General features: G+C 36.1%; 1 protein-coding gene across 7 annotated transcripts in view; it reads right to left on the reverse strand.

The window, feature by feature from the left end:
- The window catches only part of LOC111874765 (rho-related BTB domain-containing protein 2), a gene marked incomplete at its 3' end in the record, with an annotated part of 116,640 nt that overhangs the window by 7,983 nt on the left and 82,206 nt on the right, over positions 1-26,451 (reverse strand). For 5 of the 7 annotated variants that reach the window (XM_033755586.1, XM_033755584.1, XM_033755585.1 and 2 more), the window contains 4 exon segments: positions 872-1,079; positions 3,108-3,305; positions 6,439-6,542; positions 22,021-22,228. In XM_033755586.1, coding sequence (XP_033611477.1) covers positions 872-1,079; positions 3,108-3,305; positions 6,439-6,542; positions 22,021-22,206 — 696 coding nt within the window. 7 annotated transcript variants of the gene reach the window in all.

A 26,451-nucleotide genomic window follows, 5' to 3' on the forward strand; every position in this document is an offset into this window, starting at 1 on the left:
GGATATAGCAGCCCATGTGAATATACAATCTACTGTTAACCCATGAATAGTTTTTTGTACGACAGCTTGTAGGTATTGTCCATGATTTTAGACCCAGCCATTCCCAAAAGAATGCACAGTGGATTTAGTCAAGTCCTCTGAGATCAGGATTGCAGATTGCATAAGGGTTTTTTTTAGTGTTAGTGGGGTGGGGCTAAGTTCCTTGTACTGCGGCCACTTCTGGCCTATTGTACCAGCCCCAGATGATAGGTGAGGGTGATTGTGGAGCAATTGGTGGAATGAAGATTGGCAAGGGAAACTGAAGTACTTGGAGAAAACCTCCTCCAGCGCCACTTTGTCCACCACAAATCCCACTTGATCAGACTCGGGATCGAACCTGGGCCATCACGGTGGGAAGCCAGCGACTAACTGCTTGAGCTATGGCGCGGCCTTGCATAAGGGTTAGTACAAGGCCTTAGTTACAGTATGTCATCCTCCCTTCACCCCTACCACAATGAGGCTGCAATCACTGCCTTTTTATTCCTTGCCATATTTTTCTTTACTTCTTCCCTTCCTACAGACCAAGTCTAGAAACACAGTCTATATATTTAAATAGTAGCAAATCCCTGTTGTTGCAATGTTTCCTTACTTTTGGATCTTCTTCAGTAAATATCAGCAAATAAAAATATATCTTTGGTCATGGCTCATAAGGCTACCATATGCTGATGACAAGATGAAATGCTAGCAAAGTTTGTGAGTGAACTCAACATGTCTCACATAATGGTCTTGAATGATTGTACTGAGTGAAGAATGACGCCTTATGAACAATATCAGTCAAAAAATGGGTTAAGGCTGGATGCACCACAGGGTTAAGTGACTAAATGCAACTCACCTGAAGCAGAGGTCGCTGAACCTTCTTCAGATTAGTCATCCAGAACCTCTGCTGCCGTCTTGCAATGAGTGCTGCTCGTATGGCATTCTCAAACACCTCGTTTACACCATAATATGTGAGCACACTAGTCTCGTAGTAATACACACCCAGCTCCTTGGCAATAGCACGAGCTTGATCCGGCATCACCAGATCACTTTTCCGTGTCGGCCTACTCAAAACAAGACAGTATAATTGATGACGATTCTTGGCTTGTTTAATAATACAGGGTGTCCAGATGAAGGTATCCAAAATAAAATAATTATACCTCAGAAAGCATTCATTATACACATTTATGGGTTACGCCATTACAAAGGGAAACTATCAAAGTCTTCTTCTGAGTATATAGCTTTCTCAATAAATTTCAGTGTTGGCTCCCTTGGTGGCATGACAGATATCCAGACGATATTTCGCCTCATTCCACGTTGCTGAAGCATGTTTGGTGTTACTGTTGCCACAGCGCCCCTTATGCAAGCTTTCAGGTGTTCAAGGGCATTGATCTTAACCTGGTAGACAGGTTACATAACCCCACAAGAAAAAATCCAGTACGGTTAAATCTGGCGATCCAGGAAGCCAAGTGATTGGTCCACCTCTGCCGATCCATCTCCCAGCCATCTCTCTGTCCAGGTGATTCCAAACATGGTGGCAGAAATGTGGCAGCCCATGCGTGTAAGCAGGGCATGAAGAAAACTTTCTGAGTTTTCCTTTCCGATGACATAAACTGAATAAGTTTATGACAATTAGTTTCCAAGATATATTTTTTATATTTTGGATACCTTTCAACCAGACACACTATATTTTTTTATACATGTAAATTCCAGGATCTGACAATGGAATTCTAGGAATAAAAAGGAAATCATTTTAATCTAACATACAAATTACATTTTGCGGTTACTTTCAAAGAAACTCCTGGGAACTTATATCAGCCTGTCACCACTGCTCTCTGAATCAAAGCACCCCTGAAAATCATTCACTGAGATATCTAGACACTCTGGGCTCATTCCACTGATGGAATGTAGTTATTTGACCACACTAACAATACAGAATGTCAAATGAATATTCATGCACACCATTCACATAAAAGTTTTTATTTGCATAGTACAGCAATAAACATATCCAAGTTTAAGTTTTTAGTACAACTCATATCATTAACAGCTCCATACACAATGAAATAACATTCAGCTCAGTCCAGACAAGAAGCAGATGACTATGCAGTGACTGAAGATATCATTCATCAACGTCTGCAAGCCTGCTCCCCACAACCCCCCAATTTACATCCCTAACATAACAGAACAAGTCCATTGGAGATGAGTCATCATTTTTTTTGTGATCATTGACTCAACCCTCCACTTCTGAACCACTAACCAGGAAATTTGCCATACAGAGCTTCATATACAATGTTACTGAAATGTAGACACACTATCCTGCAGGAAAATGAGGCAACCGAATTTGGACAGTGTGAAGCGAAAACCCGTTTGTCCATGGTGTAAATAGATATCAATAAACAAATATCTAATAGTCTTTCTAAAACAACTTAAATGAATATTATTAATTATGGGTACTAACAGTGAAGGTCATAATCATATTATTTTCTCCATTTTTCTTTACTTCGCTTTAACATGCCCAAGTGTTCACTTATGCACTTCACTCTCGCACACCATAAATATGTCCTTCTCTCTGAGGACATAATGTAAATCCGATATATTGCAGCCTCGTTCATCTAACTATCTGATTAAGTTAAATAAACCACAAACAAAAATCTCCATGGCCTGTAGTCCGCAAATAAACTATATGAACCAAGTGACCACCACTTATCAGTGGTGGTCAGTGCCAACTTTTGCAGATAGACGATACCACGTGGTCAGCACAATGAATCCTCACGGCCGTTAATCTCGTTTTCTAGACCAGAGCCACTATTTCCTTGAAACAGCTCCTCAATTATCCTCGCGAGACTGAGCGGGCCCTGTTCCAGACCCACTACTTCTCAGAAAATCTGGTATTGCTGGAAATCGAACGCAGGACCCCTGGATTTGTAGGCAAGAACTCTGACCACTAGACCACAGAGGCAGTCAAATTAACCACAGACTTCCTTATTGTGTAATATCCTCCACATCTATGCTATCATTCCACAGTTCCCTCTTTTTGTAATGAAAGTGTAGGCATTAAACAAAGACATATCATGAGGCTTCAAAATTCTCACCTCACAAAAGGGCTGCGATCACGGAAGAAGCTGAGGTAGGTCTCATCCCGGTACATATAACGTAGATCATTCTTACAGCCAACAAGAAGAACCGGTGTCTGGGGACAGAAACGCCGTATCTCTGGGTACCACATTACCTTGCAGTTTCGCAAAGATACAGGATTTGTAATGGAGAAGCAGAGAAGTACCACATCCGACCTGGAAAGTATTAGAAATGTATCAGTGCTTACAATTCATTCAAACCGCCACCAATGGCTTGCAACTTCATAGGAAGCGGATGGGATATTTAGTTTCTTTCTCCCACATATATCATTCAACAGCAGATTGTAGTATTTGAAGAATATTAAATCTTCACCATTACCAAACCACCAATTAATCTTGCAGCAATCTATTTATGGCAAACTAAATATTCTTAAATACTTAATTTTATTTATATTAGTAGAAAGAGAAAAATGTATATTCAATGGGAAGTCTCCTATAAACTTTCATAATCACATACATGCATGAATGTGCATGCACATAGTGAATCACAGATTGCATCCTATTGCACATATACATTTTCCAGGCCTATGTATGAAAATTAGTCATATATTAATATCAATAATTATTTTCATAACAATTGTTATGACAGTGTTCGCTTAGTGGGGGGTGGAGTCCAACTGGGTCCACTTGGCACAGCGGCCACTGATTGGCCTACTGTACCTGCCCCGGGTGATTATGATGATGGAGAATTTGGTGGAATGAATATTGGCAGGGAAAACCAAAATACTCAGAAAACCCACCCCAGCGCCACTTTGTCCACCACAAATCCCACTTGACCAGACCCGGGATTGAACCTGGGCCGCTGCGGTGGGAAGCCAGCGACTAACCGCTTGAGCTATGGCACGGCCACTATGACAGTGTTGGTCTTGATAGAATATTATAACAATTCATTCATTCATCAGTAATCTGTCAGATGACAGGTCCACAGCCTCTTCCAAAACAGTTTCTCCACTTAATGCGATCTTCTGTTTTTGGAAAGAGACTATCCAGGAATAGTGATAATGTGGTAGTTTTTCCATTATTATAACATTATTACATCATATTAAAACATTTATTTTATTCACCTCCCTAAGTTATTTATCCCATTGCTATATTTATTACTTCACTGTATACAACATTTGTAATGACTCAGGTAAAGTTAAAGTTGTCCCTGTGCTTAACCAATTAAGCACTACACCATGAAGGTGTACTGAGGAGTGGATGTATAGATCTACATTTCTTGACCTCGGCACTAGCTGGAGATGAGTGGTCAGCTTCATGCTCCGGCTGCTTTACTCCCAATGAAAGAGACCCCACTGCCCATTGCATAGGAGATTGGGTGGACGGACTCCAGAGCCAGTCTGGATGCTGTGAAGAAGAGAAAACGCTTGACCCTACCATGATTCAAACTCCAAACCCTGTCATCCAGCCCATAGCTAGTTGCTATACCGACTATGCTTGGATAGAATTATCACCATAATGTTCCTAATCTTGAAGAAAAAGATGAAATGTACACATCAAAACTAATTCATATTCTTTAATATAATTTATGCCTTATTACATTTATTTTCTTCCAATAAACTTATCTTCTTCTAAAAAAGTAATTCCATGAATATTTATAAAAATATAAATATAAAAATAATATATATAAAAACACAAACACTCATATCCCATTCTATTACATGCTGAAGCTTAGAGGAAATGATGTCATGCATCAGTTTTTCAATTGCTCATATGCACAGTACAGGGCCTATATGTGAGAACTGCATTCATGAAACTAATCAATGTGAAGATTTTGAAGGAATTACATGAAATGAATAAGTGGTTTTTCGAATATAAAAATAGGGGCCCTTCTGATGGGCTCGAAACCAAAAATGTGATTTTCTTTAAAATAACTACAATTCTGATTACACCTTAACTTCATGTAGACTACATCCACAAACTGCACAGGTGGTATCTTGAAGAAAATAACACTACCTGCACTACACATCCAAATGTTTAGGCAATGTGTACAGATTCTAAGGTGTATTATCTATAAATTAATATTGTCAATACAAGGATGACAGAGATGGTAATCTTGATACCTTTTGTATGGTTTTTAATGTATAACTTGTTATGTTGTTTTAACTTTGTCTCTTCCGTCATCCTACCTGAAGGGTGTACATTTTACTGGATTTGAGGGGCTCAGCTGATTGCCTGTATTAATAAGTAACCGTACTAGGACCGAAAATATCTATAATGTCATCTTCAGCTGTTTTATCTCATAAGATATATGTAATTATCATTTTATATTTATATATTATATTTATATTTGTATTTGTTAATTGAACTTTTACTATAAATAAATATTGAAATTTTGTGAAATGTATATTGTGACACATTGCACTATTCAGGACACCTCCTCCCCCACCAACGGTGACGTAACAACATCAGAGCGCTTTCGCTGCTATGGTAGCAGGCAACTCAACACTCCACCCACCTCCCCCGCAGTGATGTAACAGCACTTCCCACTGTCACATAACAGGGGACAACGCTGGTAACACGAGGCAACAGGGAATGGTATAAAAAGCTGGCTGAGCAGTATGTGAAGAGAGTGTGTGATTAGTAGTGACAGAGTATGGATTGTGAAGTTGCCGAGTTCAGTTGAAACAGAGCAGCAGTTGCTGAGAGCAGAAGTATTTCTGATACTGCCGATGGCGGTAATTGTGTAATTGTGAATTGTGTAAATGTGAGAGCAAGTGTTCAATAAATTCGCTACATCCAAGACGGTGTGAAGTTATTTGTCACGTGATATACACCCAACACGTGACAATATGTTATGGTTGTGTTGTGTAGGCTTTTAGGGGTTGTAATTCAATCGACTGTAACTTGAACAATTTCCACTTTTTTGTCGTTTGATTGTCACTATGTATTCGTTTTATGACTGTTCTGTATGTGACTGAGTTCTATTTTATGAACTGTTCTTGCGTATGTTTTGATTTAATTGTGACTTGTTCTACATCCTAGGCTTGGCCAAAAAGGATTTACTGAAATTAATTTTAAATTTAAAAAATTAAATTAATTAAAAAAATCAGTGACCAAAAACGGTCCACTGAACAACAATCAATTTCATTTTCAAGGTAACTGAGTCAAGGACAATTCTATTGAGTCACAATGTATGTTTAATAGACATGTTAAACTCTCCTATTGATAAATAATATTTGTCAGTTTAACCATGGCTGACTTGACCACAAGTGTAAACTGCCATTTAAATGCCTGACATAGAGCATGTTACGAATTTTTAATGTATTAGTTTGTCTCTCTTACAAACCTGCCATATGCAAATCGTCTGTCCTTCTCATGATCACCAAATGTGTCCCATAAGCGTAATGAAACATTTACTCCATCAACCACCTCCCATGAACGCTCCAACACCTGTAAACAAGGCATATGTACATCATGAATAAGAAGTCCAAAATGTATCATGGTTCATACTACAAAATTTGTACATGTTATCATTACAGGTCCTCTTCTGCTGAAAACTTAAATAAAGTTTCTCCACTTCAATGACAGTCTGCTTCAAAATTTAAGAAAAATAAATTTGAGAATTGTAAAGCAGTCTGATACTCAGTAAATCACATTTTCAATCCAATGCAAGACAGTTTTAAAACAAAAGCAAAAGAAATGTAGGAACAGCTAAGTCCTCTGCTGAACTCCATCTGACATTTGGAACATAACTTTTCTTGTTAAATGACAGCTTTAAAATTTAAGAAAAATAAATTAATATAAAATAAAATAAATTAAATGTTCAGGTAACATATGTCCACACAAATTACACTAGCAAAGAATACCTTGTTAATACCTCATTACATTTTAAACTACTACATTTACAGTCTAATGTTGGAAAGTTTTAAAATTCAAGCAAAACAAACTAGGCTGTTGGAATGCCATATGTTAAAAATAAATTTCCCCTGAAGGTTAAGTCACCGATAAACATAAAGCTTCATTGTATTCATAAACAATTTATCATACCCGGTGCTGCTTCTTAGAGATACAGCTATCACAACAGCCCCCCACGATTACCACAAGTAAACTTCTGTCATATAAATTACACTTTGTTCAGTCTTCTATCTGTTTTGGTAGTGTACAAATACTGCACTTCACACAGAACAACGGTCCATGAATTACAATTGCAACATATGGGCACAAATTTTCAAATTGCAAGAATGTTACATAAGATGAGATCTAAAATTCTCAAGGCTATGAATGTTAAGATTATGATCTTCTGGTATGTGATGCCATGCACTTTGGTAGACAGGTATCCGCTATAAAACCACTGGTTCACTTATAGCCTTGATCCCAATCCAGGGGTTCTTCCCTTAGGGCTAATGCAAACAGAACATGAAGTTGACCACTCACTTCTATCTAATTAAGAATGTGCACAGCTGTCTACTTCACCTGTAAAACTGGTGCTTAGATACAGGAACAACTTTTAAGTACACTCCAAAGTTCTTTATGATCTATGGTCACAAAATTACTTGTTTAATTTTTTCCAAATGCTGGACACGTCAGATACAAATATCATAAATAAAGGAAAATTACAAGCATATCACTGCACAGTGGTGAATAAAACATTCATATATTTTCCATTAGATTCAGTGAAATTGGTTTTTCGAGCTGTGTTTGATATCTGGTTGTTGACAGTGGAGTCCCTTATTCAGCACCAGGGCAGGCTATGTGGTGTTTCAGGATGAAAGATCAGTATTCCGGTAGGTCATAGTATCGGTCACTCTAAGCAAAAAGGTGTATATGTACATGTGTCCAGATCTGAAGGGTTTCTGAGATCGAGCTATTTCACTGTACAGTAGTTTAGATTTGGCGCCCAATAATGTTCTCCCCTCCTGCATTACTGCGCACTGTCTGAAGCATGTGAATTGGTGTGAAGTTGGCTGTTGTGACTGTTGATAGTGACAACGTAGGAGTGTTGTGTAAAATGCTGCACACCTTTAGAACTGCTGAATATGCTGACATGCTGCACATCTGTGGCTTCCGCAATGGTATTGCTGTTGAAGAATATCATCAACAGTTTCATATATGTAGAATTTCAGATTATAATGTGTTTTCCATGGTGTTATGTACACAGTCTTGAAATTACTACTAGAATGCAAAGACTTTCTATATGTCTCAGTGTTTCACAAGCACACGTATGACGAACATTGCAAGATGATGGCTTGTTCCCATTTCAATCACAGTGTGCGCAAAATCCATGCCCAGGGGTCAGTGCCATGCATCTAGAATTTTGTCATTGCTTACATAATACTTGCCAATTGCTTCCATTAATACTATTCACTGATGAAGCTACTTTCACCTGTAATGAAATCACATCACACACAATTCTCATCAGTTGTCTTATGACAACCCACATAGCACAGTGGAAAAAATTTTCAATGTCATTTCTCTATCAATGTGTGGTGTGGTATGATCGAAGGCATATTAATTGGTCCCATTATTTCAGATGACTGTATTACAGGACATGATTTCTGCAAAAGGATTACCAGAATTACTAGAGGATGTTCCTTTCACTACATGGATTCCTGCTATGTACTTTCAGCATGACGGAGCCCCTTCTCATTATACCCAACTTGTGATGCAACATCTCGTGACACTTTCCTTAACTGGTGGATCTGTTGTGACAGTACCATTAACTGGCCATCAAGATCTCCAGACCTAATCCCATCAGATTTCTGTTTATGGTGTTGGATAAAGAGTAAAGTGTACAGGAGAAAAGTGTATACACAAGACGAACTACTTGATCGCATAATGGACGTTACTGCCTGCATAAAGGAATGTCAAGATGCACTCAGACAAGCAACACGCCATGTCCTCACATGAGTTGCAAAGTACAATGATATTTACGGTGGAATTTTCGATGTAAAATGTACCCATTTTTGTCATTTGAACATTAAATGCAGGTATTAGCAACAGTATATAACATCTTATCAACAATTTTGGAACTGTACAGTGAAATAATTCTATCACGGAAACTGTTTGAAATAGGACACAGGTATATATATACACTTTTTTGCTTATAATGACCACTACTATGACCTCCCAGAATACTGACCGTTCCTCCTGGGACATCTCATATAAAGTGACACAGAAAAAAATTTCTCTACAAATTGTCTCCCTATCAATCATGATTCTATCAATACTCCATCCTCATCTACCACTGCCCCTGAGGTATGCAACAAACCCAACAATCCAGAGCCCAGAGCATCACTACCTTGGTACTCAGTTGGAACATGACCTCTAACCTAACAATAAATTCAACTCTGAACTTATGATATTCCTGAATGTGAGCAGAGTGTGATGAAAATGTATTCTGTAAACCAGTATATCTACTTAAAATACACTCCACATAGTAGAAGAGACTTATGTAGAATAAATACTCTGAGAAGTCAACAACCTCTGTTAATGACCTTCATAGTGCCCTCTCTATTCGGATCACTCAACTTTCTGCTTCATGGCATGAGACTAATTAATTTGAATATGTGAACTCACTTTGACTTTCAAATCATAAACCACTGTAAAACCACAGAGGATATAACAGAAAAACATTAAGCATTTAACAATACCTATAATTTTACTTTCCACTGTATTATAAAGCAGAAGTAACAATACTGCATATTATAGATGAAAACTGGGGGATCTGTGTTGTTTCTAGCGCAACAGAAATTGATTCATAAGGTTCCTTTAAAGATCAGATTCTCTGGGACCTGATAGTCCAGGAGAGCAGCAGAGTTTATCTAAAGTTTGAGGCCAGATGATCCAGTGTGGATGCTTTCATACTTCTGGCAATCAAATCTCCTCCAATAAATTACATCTCACAAACTACCAGTTGTGAATAACCCTTCCAATCTGTCAGACATAAATGCCACATGTCAAAACTTAAGATGGCAGAAATATTACATCCATAGTCATAATCATGACAGTCACACATAAGGTATACTTATTTCCACACAAAACCCTCCCTTTCTTATGATACGTATAAATGTAAACCTCCTATGATCATTCTGAAGTCAAAATAAAATGTTACCCAAGAACTGAGGGAAACTGTTGGAAATTTGTATTACATGTGATTTTATAGCAGCCACCTATCATTTTTATGGGTTCTCTGCATAAATGCATCCAGTGTATGCATTATGAAAAGAATGTGCATGTCAAAGCACCTACATTTCAACTGTTAAACAGCAGAGTGGATTTAGATGAAATTTTGTATTCAACATCTAGACTGAAAGCTGTATGTAGTTGTGATTCTTGCTGGTTCAGCATAATACCATTTTACTTGAATAACAAATCAAACCTTATTAACTTCCTCAAAATAAATTACATGTGAAAACATAGTTCTCAGTGCCATCAACAATTTTTATATTGAACACTTTCCATGCTTATTTAACAAAATACAATGAAATTTTGTTTCTGAATTAAGTCAATGTCTGTGGTGTGATTAACATCATAACACACTTGCATGGATTAAAAATGAGGTCAAAGAGGTATGCAAAATCACAGAGAACTTTTATGAAAACTGCCTATTTATTCGGAGCATGTTGTATTTAATTTCATACATACGATCTAGTATTAATTTTATGAGTTCCTTGTAGAAACTGAATGCTTAGAAAAGTCTCCCACTAGATCTTATTTAGAGTTTTCAATATCCGTGATGGCTATTTGGAAAGTAACCTCTGTTTATTTTAGGCAACTAATGTAGGAGCGGGGCAGAGCTGAGGCATGTGAGGTAGCATCACACATTAAATAAATGGTCATCCAGTGTTTGTTCTTGACTCTACAGAGTGAGTTACAATGTGTAACTTCACATGAGTGCTGTGAAAATCCATTGTGAATTATGCGCAGTTTATGGCAAAAATGTAGTGAGTGAAGGAACTGTAAGACAATGGTGTACAATGTTCAAAGAAGGCCGAACAATGGGTCATGATGAAGAGCACAATGGTCAGCCATCTGTAGTGAGTGATGATCTTGTTCAAAGTGTTTGTGAAATACAGCACTTAACAATTTCAGAACTTTCATGTCAATTTCCCAAAATTTCATGCATTGCTCTTTAAAAAAGTATCACAGGTTATACTATTGTTAAGTTTTATGCAAAATGGGTTCTGAAAATGCTCAGTGGTGTGCACAAAATGAAGAGAATGGCTTCGGCTTTGACTTCTTTTAGAGTGATACCACAAAGCTGGCAATGAATTTCTCAGCCACATCATACAAGTAATAGGTAATGAAACCTGGGTTTCATATGTGAATGTTGAAACCAAGGAGCAGTCAAAGCTGTGTATGCATACAAAATCACCAAACAAGCCAAAAAAATTGAAACAAACGTTTCTGCCTGCCAGAAAGCTGATGGCTGGACAGAAAAGGGGTGCTGATGGTGGAATTCATGCAACAAGAGGCCACAATAAAGTCACAAATGTATTGCAAAACACTAAAAAACTGTACAGGGCCATGAGAATGCTGCCGTCTGGCGTGACAATGTGTGTCCACATACAGCTGCTTGCACTCCAGCACTGCTGTAGCATTTCAATTGGGAGTGGTGCTACCCTCCTTACATCCCTGATCTCACTCCAAGCGGTTACCACCTGTTTACCTACCTGATGAACTGGTTGCAATCACAGTTCAATTCAATTCAATTTATTTTTGTTCATCAGATCTACATTTGTCAATGGCGCCTCCAGATATAGAACAAGTCAAAGCCCAAGTTACAATAAAATTAATCCATAGGATGTCATAAAGATATTACAACATATTTACAACAATTGTTGCAGTAACTATTGATACAATGTTATAATTAAATACAACATGCATATAACACTTGCACTGCAACTTGTTATCATAATAAAATACATATTAACATTGTCTATAATAGAGAAAAAGCATATCTAAAGAATTATAGGTATCCTACAATAAAAGTTTTAAAAATGACTAGTGTTGTTTTATTTATCTGTAATTAACACAATCATCCCTTGTTTTCCATTCATACTACTCATCTAAAGAATAAAAAGAGCCCACCTGCAAAAATTTTTAAGGGAATATTTGAATTTATTTAAATCTTGCGATAAATTTTTATACTAAGTGGTAATTTATTAAATATTCTAATCCCAGTGTAAGATACTCCTTTTTGAGCCCTGGTTGATTTATATGTTGGATAACGTAGTTCAAAACTTTGTCTCATATAAATGTTATGAATATTTGAATTTGCTACATACTTGTCCTTGTTTTTAACTATGAAGACCTATATTGAAAATATATACTGTGATACTGCTCAGCCGGCTTTTTATACCGTTCTCTGTTGCCCGTTGCCTGTGTCAACAGTGGTGTTGCGTGTTACATCACAGTAGGCAGTGCTGCCATGTCACTGCGGTGGAGGGGGGCGGAATGTTGACTGGCCTGTTACCGTAGCAGCAGCAGCGCTCGATGTTGTTACATCACCGTGGGGGAGGGAGGCGCCCACCGAGCGTTGCATACTGATGGAAGGAGTGCAGGTATGTGACGTCACTCGCGAGACCACAGATTTCACGCGACCCCCACTTCCCTTTGCGCCATCCATGTCACAGTATTATTAATTTGGATATCACCATGTTCAATATTTAACTTTATTAGTGCATTTGGTTTTGTTAAAAATTTGACACAACTAGTTTCAGTTTAATTAAAAATTAGCGAGTTTATAGAGAACCATTTATTGACTGATTCAAGAGTTTCTTTTAGGGCGATGTCAAGTTCTTTAAGATCTGACTTGCAGCACAGTATGCTGGTGTCATCTAACCCAGAACCCATTCACTTCTTGACGCGTTACCAGGATATGTAACAGTATGTAAATATTTTTCTTATATAATATTTTTTTTTCTAATTGCTTGTTTCGTTAACAGCTCACTGGTGGTTACTTTCTGAATAGCTCTCATATATTTTTATTATGTGTAGTTTAAATATTCAAATTCTGTTACTTTTAAAGAAATATTTTAATATTATCCTCCCAATTATATAATTAATTATATTTTTCCCTTCAGTGAATAATTTCTGAACTGCAGAATATACAATAAAATAAGTTATAATCCATATCATTCCTATTTGAAAGTTTCTCATTTTGTTGGATGATGTTTTGTCACATGTAATTATCATACAGAATCAAACGGCAGGATTACTGTACATGATGAATGGAAAGTGAAATAGGCATGATCTACTTAAGGGACAATCCTAGCATTAGCTTGGATGTGGTGAGAAAACCTGTCAAAATATTTGGCTGCAGGACCAAAAATGGAACCTTAGACCTCTGACATGTGAAGTAAGAGTGCTAATCATTCGACTTTCATGTTAGATCCTTCTGAAAGAACCTGCAGACTGGACAGACTGCAGTCAGATCTCTGCTACCTACCATGCTCTCATGCTCTCAATTTGCAGATGCTGTTTATACAGAAATGTACAGTGGAAACTATCACGTACTTCTGGTCTTTTATCAGTTGTTTGAACAACCAGTATGGCCAGTTATTAGCACTACCTAGCAACTAAGTATTCTGTAAATAATTACCATTTGAATACTAACTCTTACACAGTGGTATGTCAATTAGCCTCTCACCATGTAACATAGTTAGGAGGAATAAATCAGGAATGAATTAGGATGAATAAGCAGTACATGTGGGAGGTAAAACAGAAATGAATATAAAATATCAGTTGGAGATTTCCATTGAAAGGTCTGTATAAATGGAAGGATAATATTTAAACTAATCTTACACAAACAGGGTACGAAGATAAGGAATGGAGTGAACTAGCTTAGGAAAGGGACAAATTGTGGGTTTCTGTGATCATAACGATAGATATCTGGATTCTATTTAAAGCAGCTTGGTGAATAATATTCAGCTGCTCAAATATGACCTTGTACTATAGATAGTTATGTTATGACTACAGTAAATATACACAGCAACTGCACAAAATGGATATATGTAGTTTAAATCAACTTCTCTGTTTGAAATGAAAACAGACAGATGTTTGCAGATTACAGCATAAGTTTTTCTGCTAACTTACTTCACTATCTACCTACACAGTTAATTAACTAACAGAACTCCATGGTACAGTACCTTCCTTGAAAATGTTAGTTGGCCAGGTATCAAAGAATTGTTCCTTTTATGGAACTTGAAAGTCCATTAGTCATCATATAAGATTCCCGTTAGACTTTGGCCTAACCATTTATTCAGCTCCCACCCCACAACCTACTTTTCTAATACACAATTTAATATTATCCCTAATAAGTGCCCATGTGTCTGAAGTGGTTTCTTTCTGATTAAAAATTTGTATGCATTAATCATCTCCTTCATGAATGCTGTATGTCCAATTATCTTATCTTCCTTGATTGAGTCATTCTTTTAATATTAGGTGATTAGTACAAATTACAAAGTTTCTCATTATGTAGTTTTATTTTTGTCTCCTGTTACTTCTTCTGGCTTAATCTCTGCAGCAATATCTTATCAAACACCTTCGATCTATGCTCTTCCCTTACAGTGAGATAAAGTCTGACTTAAATATAAAATGAGTAAAACTGTAGATTTATATATTTTAATCTCCAACTTTTTAAACAGGTCATAAAGGAGTAAAAAAAGTCTGGACAGAACTGTACCATGCACTTCCCAAACATAAACTCATCGTGATCACCTTAATCATCGGCGGCAGCAGCAGTCTCACTTTGATGTCCTAGTCCAGAGCATGCAGGGCACACAACTAATGTCATAACTGTACCCTTGAATAAGTCCGGAGGTATAACAAGATCACCTTGCACACAGTTCATGCTTCATGCTAGGATGGATGCAGTTTAAATTTAAAATAAAATTTAGGTGATACTTTCAAAATATGTTCTTTAGATTGAGAACAACCTTAGGGCACCCTTTGAAAATAAAAATACTAATTTCTTTCAAACCACTGGACTCCTGACAACCTAAAATATCAAACTGCCAGCCTGACATCCTTGGATATGGAAGGAATATTTATAAGGTCGAGTAAGAATAACCTCAAAATTACAGGATTACTGACACAAGAGGAAGAATTAAGAGTGAACTGAGAGTGGTCAGCAAAAGCTTCTGCTATAAGCTACAGTTCCAAAATACAATTATTTCCACATTTAATTTGGGTAAAAATGTAATCATCTTTTAAATTTAGACATAAATTTCTGTGAATGTTTAGGTTGCGCCCTACAGATGTCATTTACACATAACTGTTACTACCAGCACCACCAGCACTAATACTAATATTTCCACCACTGAGATGATGACCACAGTAACAGCAATGATGACAACAATGATGACTACCACTATCATGATGATAATAATCACCGCCACCAACACAACCATCATCATCATCATCATCATCATCATCATCATCATCACCATCATCACCACCACCACCTCCACCACAACCACCACCACTACCACCACCACCACCACCACCACCACAACTGCTGCCACCATCACTAATATCAATAACAATAACAACAAAAATTCAATAATTTATTTATTTACATTTCAGTGACCATTTATAAAGTAAACATAAGCAAATGAAGGAAACAAAACACATACATACAAACAACCGACAAATCAAATAAACTTATATCACTGAGACCATAACAACAATTCCATTACTGCAATCATGCTTACCATTATGAATCAGTAACAAAGAATATACATACTAATCTTGAAAACAATTAATATTTTAATAAATAAAAATGCACAATTACAAAACATGATTAAGAGAAGCCATTTTGGTTCCATTTATGTCAACATCCTTACAAACAACATGAGCAGCAGAAGCACATCTAACAGGAAGACAAATTTTACTTGAACAGCAGACACTGAACCCAAAAAAGTCTTTGATATACTAAGGAGGAAGTCAAAGACTAAGAGTTTCCAAACAGGAAGGACAGAAATTAGAACCAAGGTAAAGTTGATATTGAATCAAGGTAATATTTCTTCTTATGCCACTTCAAGCACCCCAAAGTGTAAGAATTACAAGTTCGATAATGGATATGGGAAAAAAGTTATTATAACAAAGAGGTGCAGGACACATTCAAGCTTAGACCTGACTATGGTAAAATACAATTTATATTAGATTAAATTAGACTAGACAGATAGATTAGGCAGATAGGTAGACAGGCAGATGGATGGATGGATGGATGGATGGATGGATGGATGGATGGATGGGAAGACAGACAGACAGACAGGACAGATAGATAAATAGATAGACAGATAGACACACAGATGACCAAGGGGGAAAATAAGGTTATGCAGCAAACTAAACCTAACAACTCAGTAAGAGATATATGTATTTAACATGATTAAAAGTTTAGAATCCAGAAATATTCTCTGGTCTTTAACAGAGTCAGCACAAATTTCAGAGCATTGACAAAGTCTATATCCGTAGGGCAGTATGTCATTTTTTCTTTAGGATATAACTTGGTTTTACTAAATATTCAGTTTGATACAATTACCAATGCACCAACTTCTTATAAATCAATTAGAAGATTTACAGGCATGGTAAATTCTCACATCATCAGAAAAAGTAGACAGCTAGATGATGCTGTTGATGATGATAAGAGCAACAGTAATGATAACAATAGCAACAATAATAATGATAACAAATCCTATCTTTATTCACATGCTTACTTAAACACTCTGAAGGACAATTCTAAATTAAGTATGACCAAAGAGCAAAATAAAACAACCACACATGCAGAACAAAAGATAAAAAAGTCCAACTTCCATCATTAAACAACAATTCCATTAATGAAATCATGCCAACTATTATGCAGAAAGAAAAATATATAGACATTCATTTTGAATAGAGCTAATATTTTAGTAATTAAGAGTACAAATGCAAATATGATTACAAAAAGAAACTGCTTTGGTTTCATATATGCCAACATCCTTTCAAACAACATTAGAAGCTGAAGCACGAACAGCAGGGGGCCAACTTTTACTTGAAGACCAAAAAATGAATGCAGAGAAGTCTCTGATATGCCAGGAAGAAACTTGAAGACCAACAGTTTCCAAAAAAGAAAAGCAGTCTTTAAAACAGAAGTACATCTGAATAAGGAACAGTGCTAATAACAGACAGAACCATACTATGAAAAACATATGACATCACACATCATGACAAAGAAGAAACGTCTGCTGATGTGTCTACACTGTCTGCCAAAAATATACTGAAGAAAGAATTAAAAAAAAAATTCTAAAATAAAAATATCCACTGATTGAAGTACAGTGCATACAAAGTGAAAATGATATCACTAAACATATGTGAGACTGGAAGCCTATCAAGATCATTTCAGTGGTATTTGTTAAGACATCCCAGGTAAGAACTCCAGCACAAAACTGCACAAGAAGGTTGTTCTGGGTACAGCACATATCCTAAGCTACTAGTGCAAATGTGTTTTCCACGAAGTTGCTATGTGATGAGCCTTAGGACCGCTCAATCATGGATCATGGACAGAACACCCTGAAATATGGTGCAAGAATATAATGACAATGATGATCACAGTTATAATAAGGGGACAAATAAGGGCTTGATAAACCAAACAGGACTGCTGGAAGTAATGGTGTGGTATGACAAGGAGCCATATTTCACCCACTGTTCTAAATATTTATAGTGACAATGCCATTAGAGAATGGCAGGAAAAATCAACAGTTTATTATTAACAAGCAAAGCTAAACCATCTACTTTTTGTAGGCGATCAATCCAAATCTCACAAAATCAAAACGATACTTATAGAAAGCAAGATACATATTAAGCCAAAAGAGAAGAAATCACCTTCTTAAAATTTAAACAATAAAACAAAAACAAATAAATAATACAGTAAATTAATTCATTTACTTAACTGAGACCTCAGATGTTATACTTAAGGGGACTGAAAAATGTGTATTCCATGATACAGTTATTAACAACATTCTTTTAAACATATTAAACTTAAGAACATGAATAACGAAATACAAATTGGTGAAAGTCTCCCATATCAAATTTCAAAGACAATTTGTCGAATTGTAATGCAATTCTTAGTACTGGTGTTTTCCCTGATAGATTGAAATTTGCTATAATCAGACCACTATTTAAAAAATTGGAAACTCAAAACATTGCTAACACTGCTAACTTCCTTATCGAAAAACTTATGTATGCAAGACTCATTAAGCATATCAAGACAAATAATATATTGGCCCAAGAACAATTTGGTTTCAGGTCTCATTCTTCGACTGAGCAGGCAGCCTTTTCATTGATAGATAGCATCCTACACACTATGAATAATAAGTTAATGGTAGGAGGTGTATTTTGTTATTTTCAAAAAGCGTTTGACAGTGTCAATCACAAAATATTATTGGACAAGTTAATATTTTACGGAATAGAAGGAAAATTCAAAACACTCATAGAATCTTATCTAACGGATAGATATCAAAAAGTTGTAATAGGTAACAGATTTGACTGCAGAAGTTCTTCTGAATGGGAAGTAATTAAGTGCGGTGTTCCTCGAGGATCAATCCTTGGCCCGCTTTTATTCCTACTTTATATTAATGACTTACCTTCAATAATCAACAAAAACAATAAAATAGTACTTTTTGCAGATGGCACGAGTATTATAGTAACTGACACAAACAAGCTAGATTTTGAAACTAATCTTAATCAAACTCTTAAAGACATTGATGCATTGTTTAATGCTAATTTGCTCACTTTGAATTTTAACAAATCTCAGTATGTTGAATTTCGTTCCATGAATTATTATAACATTACTTCCAAAATTGTAGATGATCAAATTAAATTAATCAAGACGTCAGAAACAAAACTATTAGGTTTAATCATTGATGATACCCGCACATGGAAACAACATATTGACTACGTTATCAATATAATTTCAAGGTCAGGTTATGCATTGAGAAATATAAAGCATTTTATTCCATTAGATTCATTAAAGTCAATTTATTTTGCCCACATACATTCGATCTTAAGCTATGGCATAATTTTTTGGGGTGGTGCTTCCTCTGCTGGCAATGTTTTTATACTAAAAAGAAGGCTATTAGAATTATCATGAATTCTGGTTCAAGAGTGTCTTGTAGACATTTATTTGAGAAGCTTGAAATAACGACATTCTATTCTCAATTAATATACTCATTAATTTTATTTATGATTAATAATAACCATCTTTTCAGTTCTATTAATGAGATTCACAAGTATAAAACCAGATCTCTTAATAATCTCTATTTACCTTCTGTAAACTTAACAAAGTACAGTAAGGGTGCATATATAGCAGGCATTAAAGCCTTTAATCATTTACCTCAAGCTTTAAAAGGGTTCACTTCTGACGTGCTAAATTTTAAGAGAGCACTGAAGAGATTTTTACTTCATCACTCTTTTTATTCTATGAAAGAATACTATCAACATAAGTGGTTATAATATGCAAACGTATTACAGCTTAACAACTGTAATATACTTTTAGTCTAGAAATCTACAGCAGTTCTATTTAAGACATTAGGAGCAACTATTTGATTGGATTAATGAATCTGAATATAGAAATTAGAATTTTAATAGTTTTAAATGTGTTTTGAAGTATATACAGTATGGGTCTATGGGAGTTAAATATGATGATGATGATGATGATGATGATGATATCAACATAATGGGTCATACGTGTGTAATTTTGTGACTGTATTTGTTTTAGTTAATATGGGTATTTTATATGAAATGGTGTAAATACAAGTTTTATAGTAAGTTATTTTTAAGTATGTCTATTAACTGAATCTTATTAAATTCTTTTACCTTATAATATTATTTATGTTCATAGATTGATGTAAGTGACTTTGTTTGATTGACTCATGCAATTTTGTATATACATGTTGATGTATCTGTATTCAAAAGGACCATTTCCACATACTGGTTTGTTAACCTGTATATATGGAAAATAAAATGAAATGAAATGAAATGAAATGAAAAAGAAATCAGTGGATAGGTTTATGGGACATACAAAAAATTCCATTTATATCTTTATGAGAACTATGCTTTATAATGGATCAATATAGCTGAAAATTGAAACTGCCCAAGAATTTTCGGTGTAGATTTTGCATATCAAATTAGAATTACAGCTGCAAAGTGGACTATAGGATACATGGGTATGTCTTTTTTTTTTTTTTTGCCATATACAAACCAAGTGTTATTATGGATCAATATGGTTGACAGTTGTCACTGTCTGACAGCTATTAGAGAATGGTCTCATATCGAATTTTAAGAAAATCTGTCCAAAGTGTCAGGCATCAATACTATGTAACAGACAGGCCTGACCTCCACATAAGGCATTCTTCTATCAACATTTCTTTTTAATTTGCAAAGAACACTTAACAAGGATATGTATAGAATCTCAAAAAATAACTCTTAAAAATACTTAAAATTGTGTAATAAAATAGTAAGACCTATTCTATCTCATCTAGATTGAAGTCTGGGTAATAAGAGAAAAAAAATTATTTATTGAATCAATCAATCAAAGCTGCTGAAACAACTTTCTTCAATCAATAAAGGTAACTGCACTACCAGATCAAAAAGGAATGAAATTATTGGAAGGGAACTGCAAATTAATAACATTACAGATACAAGAATGCTCTGAGATCAAAGAAGGAATTTCAAATTAAATAAACAATGGTGTGATCACATTAAAAAATGGAAGAAAGATGTATCTCAAAGATAGTTCTGCATTATGTTCCATGAAGATAATGGATATAAAGTGTCAAAGGTGATTTTCTTGGCAGGCCACTGGACATAACCTTGAAGTTGCTATTGCTGAGAATCATTTTGATCTCAGACTGTCATTCCCAAGTTCTTGAACTTTGCCACATTGTTGAAGGACTTACTAGCTATCTCTACACTATTATTTTGTCCTGTATTCTGCTACTGAGTTATGAAACACCTTACATATAATCATAATTTCTTTAAATATCTTAATAACTTACTCAGTACACTAAACATCAGTCAGATATAGCGATTAGGCTACGAGCTGGACTAAAGAACTGTGGTTTGATTCCCAGGTCTACAATGGTTCTTGGGCCCAACCAGCCTCCTATCCAAAGGATACCATGGGTTCTTTCACAAAGAAGCAAGAACATGAAGTTGTATTTTAGCGTCCTGTTGCACTGATTTTCATCCATGATATGTATACAGTGGCCGTCTTGTAGTGCACTCAATTTCACCTGTTACCTGACGACATGTTTCGACAACATAATGCCATCATCAGGTGCCCTAATTACGCTAATCTATTGCATTGCTTGCCCTCATATGTCTTCACAACACAATTTAAAAAGTATTTAAAAAGTGCGTATTGCCAACTATAATAAATTTACATGCACTAAAACTTGTTAAGATGAATAATCTTAACAAGTTTTAGTGCGTGTAAATTTATTATAGTTGACAATACGCACTTTTTAAATACTTTTTAAATTGTGTTGTGAAGACATATGAGGGCAAGCAATGCAATAGATTAGCGTAATTAGGGCACCTGATGATGGCATTATGTTGTCGAAACATGTCGTGAAGTAACAGGTGAAATTGAGTGCACTACAAGACGGCCACTGCATACATATCATGGAAGAACATGTAGTTCAGCACTCACCTCCATTAAGCAGCAAGGTTAAAAATGTGTAATGCTACACCTCCACTCCCCCATCTGTCTTCAAGGTGTGGTACATGAACATGTATAGGGACACCTTTACCTTACTAAACTAACTTTTAGTTTTGGTTTCAGCATTCATCAATATTTCCTGAGGGCAAACGTTCTGTTGACAAGAGAGTTTACACTATTGCACTGGCAGGATTAATACAAGCGAATAACAAAATAAGAACTTACATCCTTGTAAATGCGGTACTGATCTATGGCCCACACTGTCGGCACATGGGTAGTTAGAAGTTGAGAGAGTGAAACATGTTTGTTGCATGCCCGGGCACAGATGAGACGTGTCTTGCCCACTGCCGTGTCTCCCACCACCACACATTTCACCAGCTCCTGATGGGGTTGTTCATTATCCATTATCATGAGCCATTATCTAGGCAGCACCCTGAAACAACAGAAACAATAGAGGTAACCCTCTGCATATACCTTGTCTATAACAGAGAGAGTGAGTAAGGTTTTAACAGTTGCATGTACCGTATTTACACATGTATAGGCCACATATTTTTAGCCAAAAATTCAAGAGGAAAACTGGGGTGCAGCTTATATTCGAAATATTCGAAATCACACTTCATTTAAAAAAAAATATATATTCATAATTAGTAATACAGGGTGTTCAAAGATCGAGGAAACTGGGGCAGCAGAGTAGAGCGGATGGAACGTTTCTCCGCAACTATGTTGCCAAATTTCGGAATAATTTCTACTCCTGAAATAATATTCCAAGAAAATTATTTTTTCTACAATTTCTGTCTGAAAATTGTGCTGCGGCCTATACACGCACGCGGCCTATACATGCGTAAATACGGTATTTTACATTAGATGAATAATAAATTCTGCACGTTAACGGTTAAAGAAATTAACATTATTCTTCCATGAATTATATTTCTTGTGCCCTCATTGAGCAGTGCAAACAGCCTACGTCTGGCCACACACATTTAAAGTCCTCATGTTAGATGTTGACTTTTATGGTGACTAGGACCAATCCTTCACAAAATCAGCCAGTTCTTTTACTTTGGTAACAAATCTGCAGGCTGACAATTACATAAAAAAATTAAAGCATCCACTGTTCTGCAAATACAAAGAGTTTTTAACTCTGTTCACCAGATCATGGCTACGTGCTCCACAGTGACTGGTGCGCTGTTTGTCCCAAGGTGCATACGAATTTTGTTGATGAATCAGCTTGCCTGATGGCTGATAACGTTTGGGATTAAAGGAAGTAATTAACTTGTGGACTGCTTGATGTCATTATGTTTCATGGCAAAGCAGTGTGGTTCATGCATGGGAGTCTGTTCATGATTTGTCAGCAGCAGGCAGCAGGTATCAGCCCCATTAGAAATTTGTTCTCAGTTAGTGTCAGTGAGCAGTGTGATACGTCATGGTGCGGTATACTTTACAGCACCATGTGTTTTTGTATGACACCTATGTGAAGCACGGATCTGCTAGAAAATGTCAGCAAAAATTCCATGATGAAAGAGCTCCTAGCAGACAAACAATACAAAATTTGGTGAATAAACTTAGAACAATGGGGCTCTTATTAAATAACAAACAAAAACATAAGTGCCAAGTGCGTACTGAGGAGAAGCCATATAACATAGGGGCCAGTCTTGAACATACAACTAGAAAATCACTAAAATGTCTAGCTCAAAAGACTGGAGTGTCAGAGTCTACTGCAAGAACAGCAACATAATTGCTGAAGTTTACACCCTACAAAAAAACAGTAATGCATGCCTTGGAGCCATGTGATGGAGCTAGCAGGGTTCATTTTTGCAGGTATTATCTACAGTGTTGTCAAAGATGAGATTGATCCACAATTGACATTCTTTTCTGATGAAGCACGGTTTCACTTGCAGGGATACATAAATGTGCAAATTAATCACTACTTGGATCACAGAATCCACATCTATGCCACCAAGTACCATTTCATCTAGTGAAAGTTGGTGTCTGGTGTGCTGCAAGTGAAAGAATGTTTGTTTTACCTGTGTTTTTAATGAAACAATTACTTGCGAAAGATCACTACGTGTAGAGGGACAACATTTTCAACACCTTCTGTGAACTGTGAATTGTAACTACTTCATTCCTAATGTTATCAGCCATCAGGTATGCTGATTCATAAGAAAAATTTACATGTGCCTCATGGCAAGCGGCACCCCTGTTGCCATGAAGCATAGAGCAGTGGAACTGGTCAACATAGTAAAAAACCTGTATGTACTTTAAGTGTAATGACAATGTGGCCATGGACATACATACTTTCTTCAGTCCATTTAGATTCAGGTCTATGTCAAAGGCCCATAATTGGACTGACAAAATTTTAAAATTCAACAAGATAAATTTAAGTGTATGATCTTTTGAGTTGTAATGCTGTATATTTCAGAAAAAGTCCATTAACATTATGGAGGAACCATCATCTCCACCTTCAAGGTCAAAGAGCAAGACAAGCAAGAAACCAGCAAGCACAGTCTGACTCTACTCGCTGGACTTCCAACCTTTTAAGATATATAATTATTTGTTTATGGTTCTTGCTATTTTCATCATCTTGACTGAAACATTTGAAATAAAGTAAGTACTATAACTTATTTCCAGTAAGTACTGTTATATATTCACTACAATTAAATTCAATTTCAGGTAAAATAAATTAAAAATCTGCATTAACTGAAGTGTAGAACAAATGTAAGAAGTATTTACTGGCAGGAATGGTTCATATACTCCCACATACCACCAGCATCACTGAAATCATATGTATGTAACATGAATAATTTGGGTATTTATACTGTATATTTGCACTCTTTGCTCATGTTAATAACCATAATAAAAGAGTCAGGTAATTTAAAAACATTACATGACTGCTGAGTCCAAGTTGCCAAACATGTGCCAGTACATAACACAACAGTACCAAGGCTAACAACAAATATAATTTGAATTCTTTGTGTTATACATACCTATTAAAAACAAATTAATGAAATCAATATTATTATAAAAATATTATATACATATACAAGTATAAATACAACTGCACTTCAGTGGTGTGCAATTTACGGTTCATGGCGGCTATTATTCTCGTAAAAATTAGACTCAGTTATATGAAAGTTCTATTTTATGACTTCCACTATATTATAAACAGCTTTCAGCAAATATTTCAATAAACCTTTGTAGTAGTACACTAACATAACTACAGTTAATTAATGTACTGGCTAAATATAATTCTAAAAGTTAAAAAAGAAAGGCCTATCACCACCATCACTTAAGAATTAAAGAGTAATTAACTATATAAATACCTTGGTAAATGAAGGGGCCACCTAATGAGATTCAAGCTTGAACACATCCTGGACTTACAACATACACATAATTCCATAGAATAGTGTCTACCTTTAATGGTGTCACTTAACAACTAGCCAGACGATTCCTTGGTTTTATAGCACAAGATTCAACACTACATTCACAACAGCCCCACAACACTCTAATCTGAAGCAGGTGAACCCAGACCACACCATCACATCCTTAACTTCTCTATGATTCACTTTAAAATCATCCTCCCTTCTACACTTAGGTCTCACAAATGATCCCTTTCTTTGAGATTTTCTAACCAAAATTTTGTTGCACTCCTCATTACTTACAGTGTGATCTTTCTTATCATCTGACACTTCAAAATTTAACTTCATTACTGAATATAACTGTATGAAACTTTCACAGGTCATTCTACGCATTATTTAAATATGTTTGTTGCTGTTGGCAAAGCTGAACTAAGTAACAAGATGGCATCATATACAACATACCATAAAGTAATTACCATCAAAACCTTTCATTCTTTAGGTGATTTTTGTGTTGCTGTGGAAAGAAAATATCACTGAAAGTTTTCTGTTGGTGTTGCACCATAAAGACCTAACAGACCGAATAATCAGGAAGTGTATATAATAAGTGTGTGTGAAGAGATATCAATGTAATGCATCTGTTCATGTGGTAGAAGATGTCAGTGTAGCACCTGAGGCAAAAACAAGAAGCCCAAGCACACCAAATAGAGGTCTCAACAAGCATTACATGGAAAATCTGTTATGATGACTTCTCACTGTTTGCTAAGAAAACACATCCGTGTCAGCCACTGTTGGAAGATGGAACAGTGAGACATTACACTTTCGTGAGGGTGTATGGAGCATAAATAGTGGACAATCCAGGTGTCTTGAACGTCCCATGGTTCTCCAATGAAACACACTTTCACTTGGATGGCTACATTAACAAGCAAGCTGTCTGATTCTAGGCCTCAGAGAATCAAAGACTTGCACTGCCACCCCACTGCATCCAAAGACATACAGAATTAATGCTCAGATTACTGGGCATCAGAATATTGCCTTGCTTTTATCAGTGGTATATTCACTTCAGCTTGTCACAGCAGCTACGCGGTCTAAGGGATGAACTGTCTTTGCTCGCTTTGAAGCGGGGATCATGGGTCCAAATCCCACTTAAGGCATAGATGTCTGGTGTGTGTACACGTTTATTCTGTGTCTGTGTTGTCTTGTGTTTAGGTAGAAGCCTTGAACAAACTGATCACTAGTCCAAGGACTCCCGTCCCCTTCCTGATGGTATATGGCATTCCAATTAATTCAGCCTGGTTTAAACAAG

The sequence above is a fragment of the Cryptotermes secundus genome, unplaced genomic scaffold (assembly GCF_002891405.2).
Source record: "Cryptotermes secundus unplaced genomic scaffold, Csec_1.0 scaffold880, whole genome shotgun sequence".
Lineage (NCBI taxonomy): Eukaryota > Metazoa > Arthropoda > Insecta > Blattodea > Kalotermitidae > Cryptotermes > Cryptotermes secundus.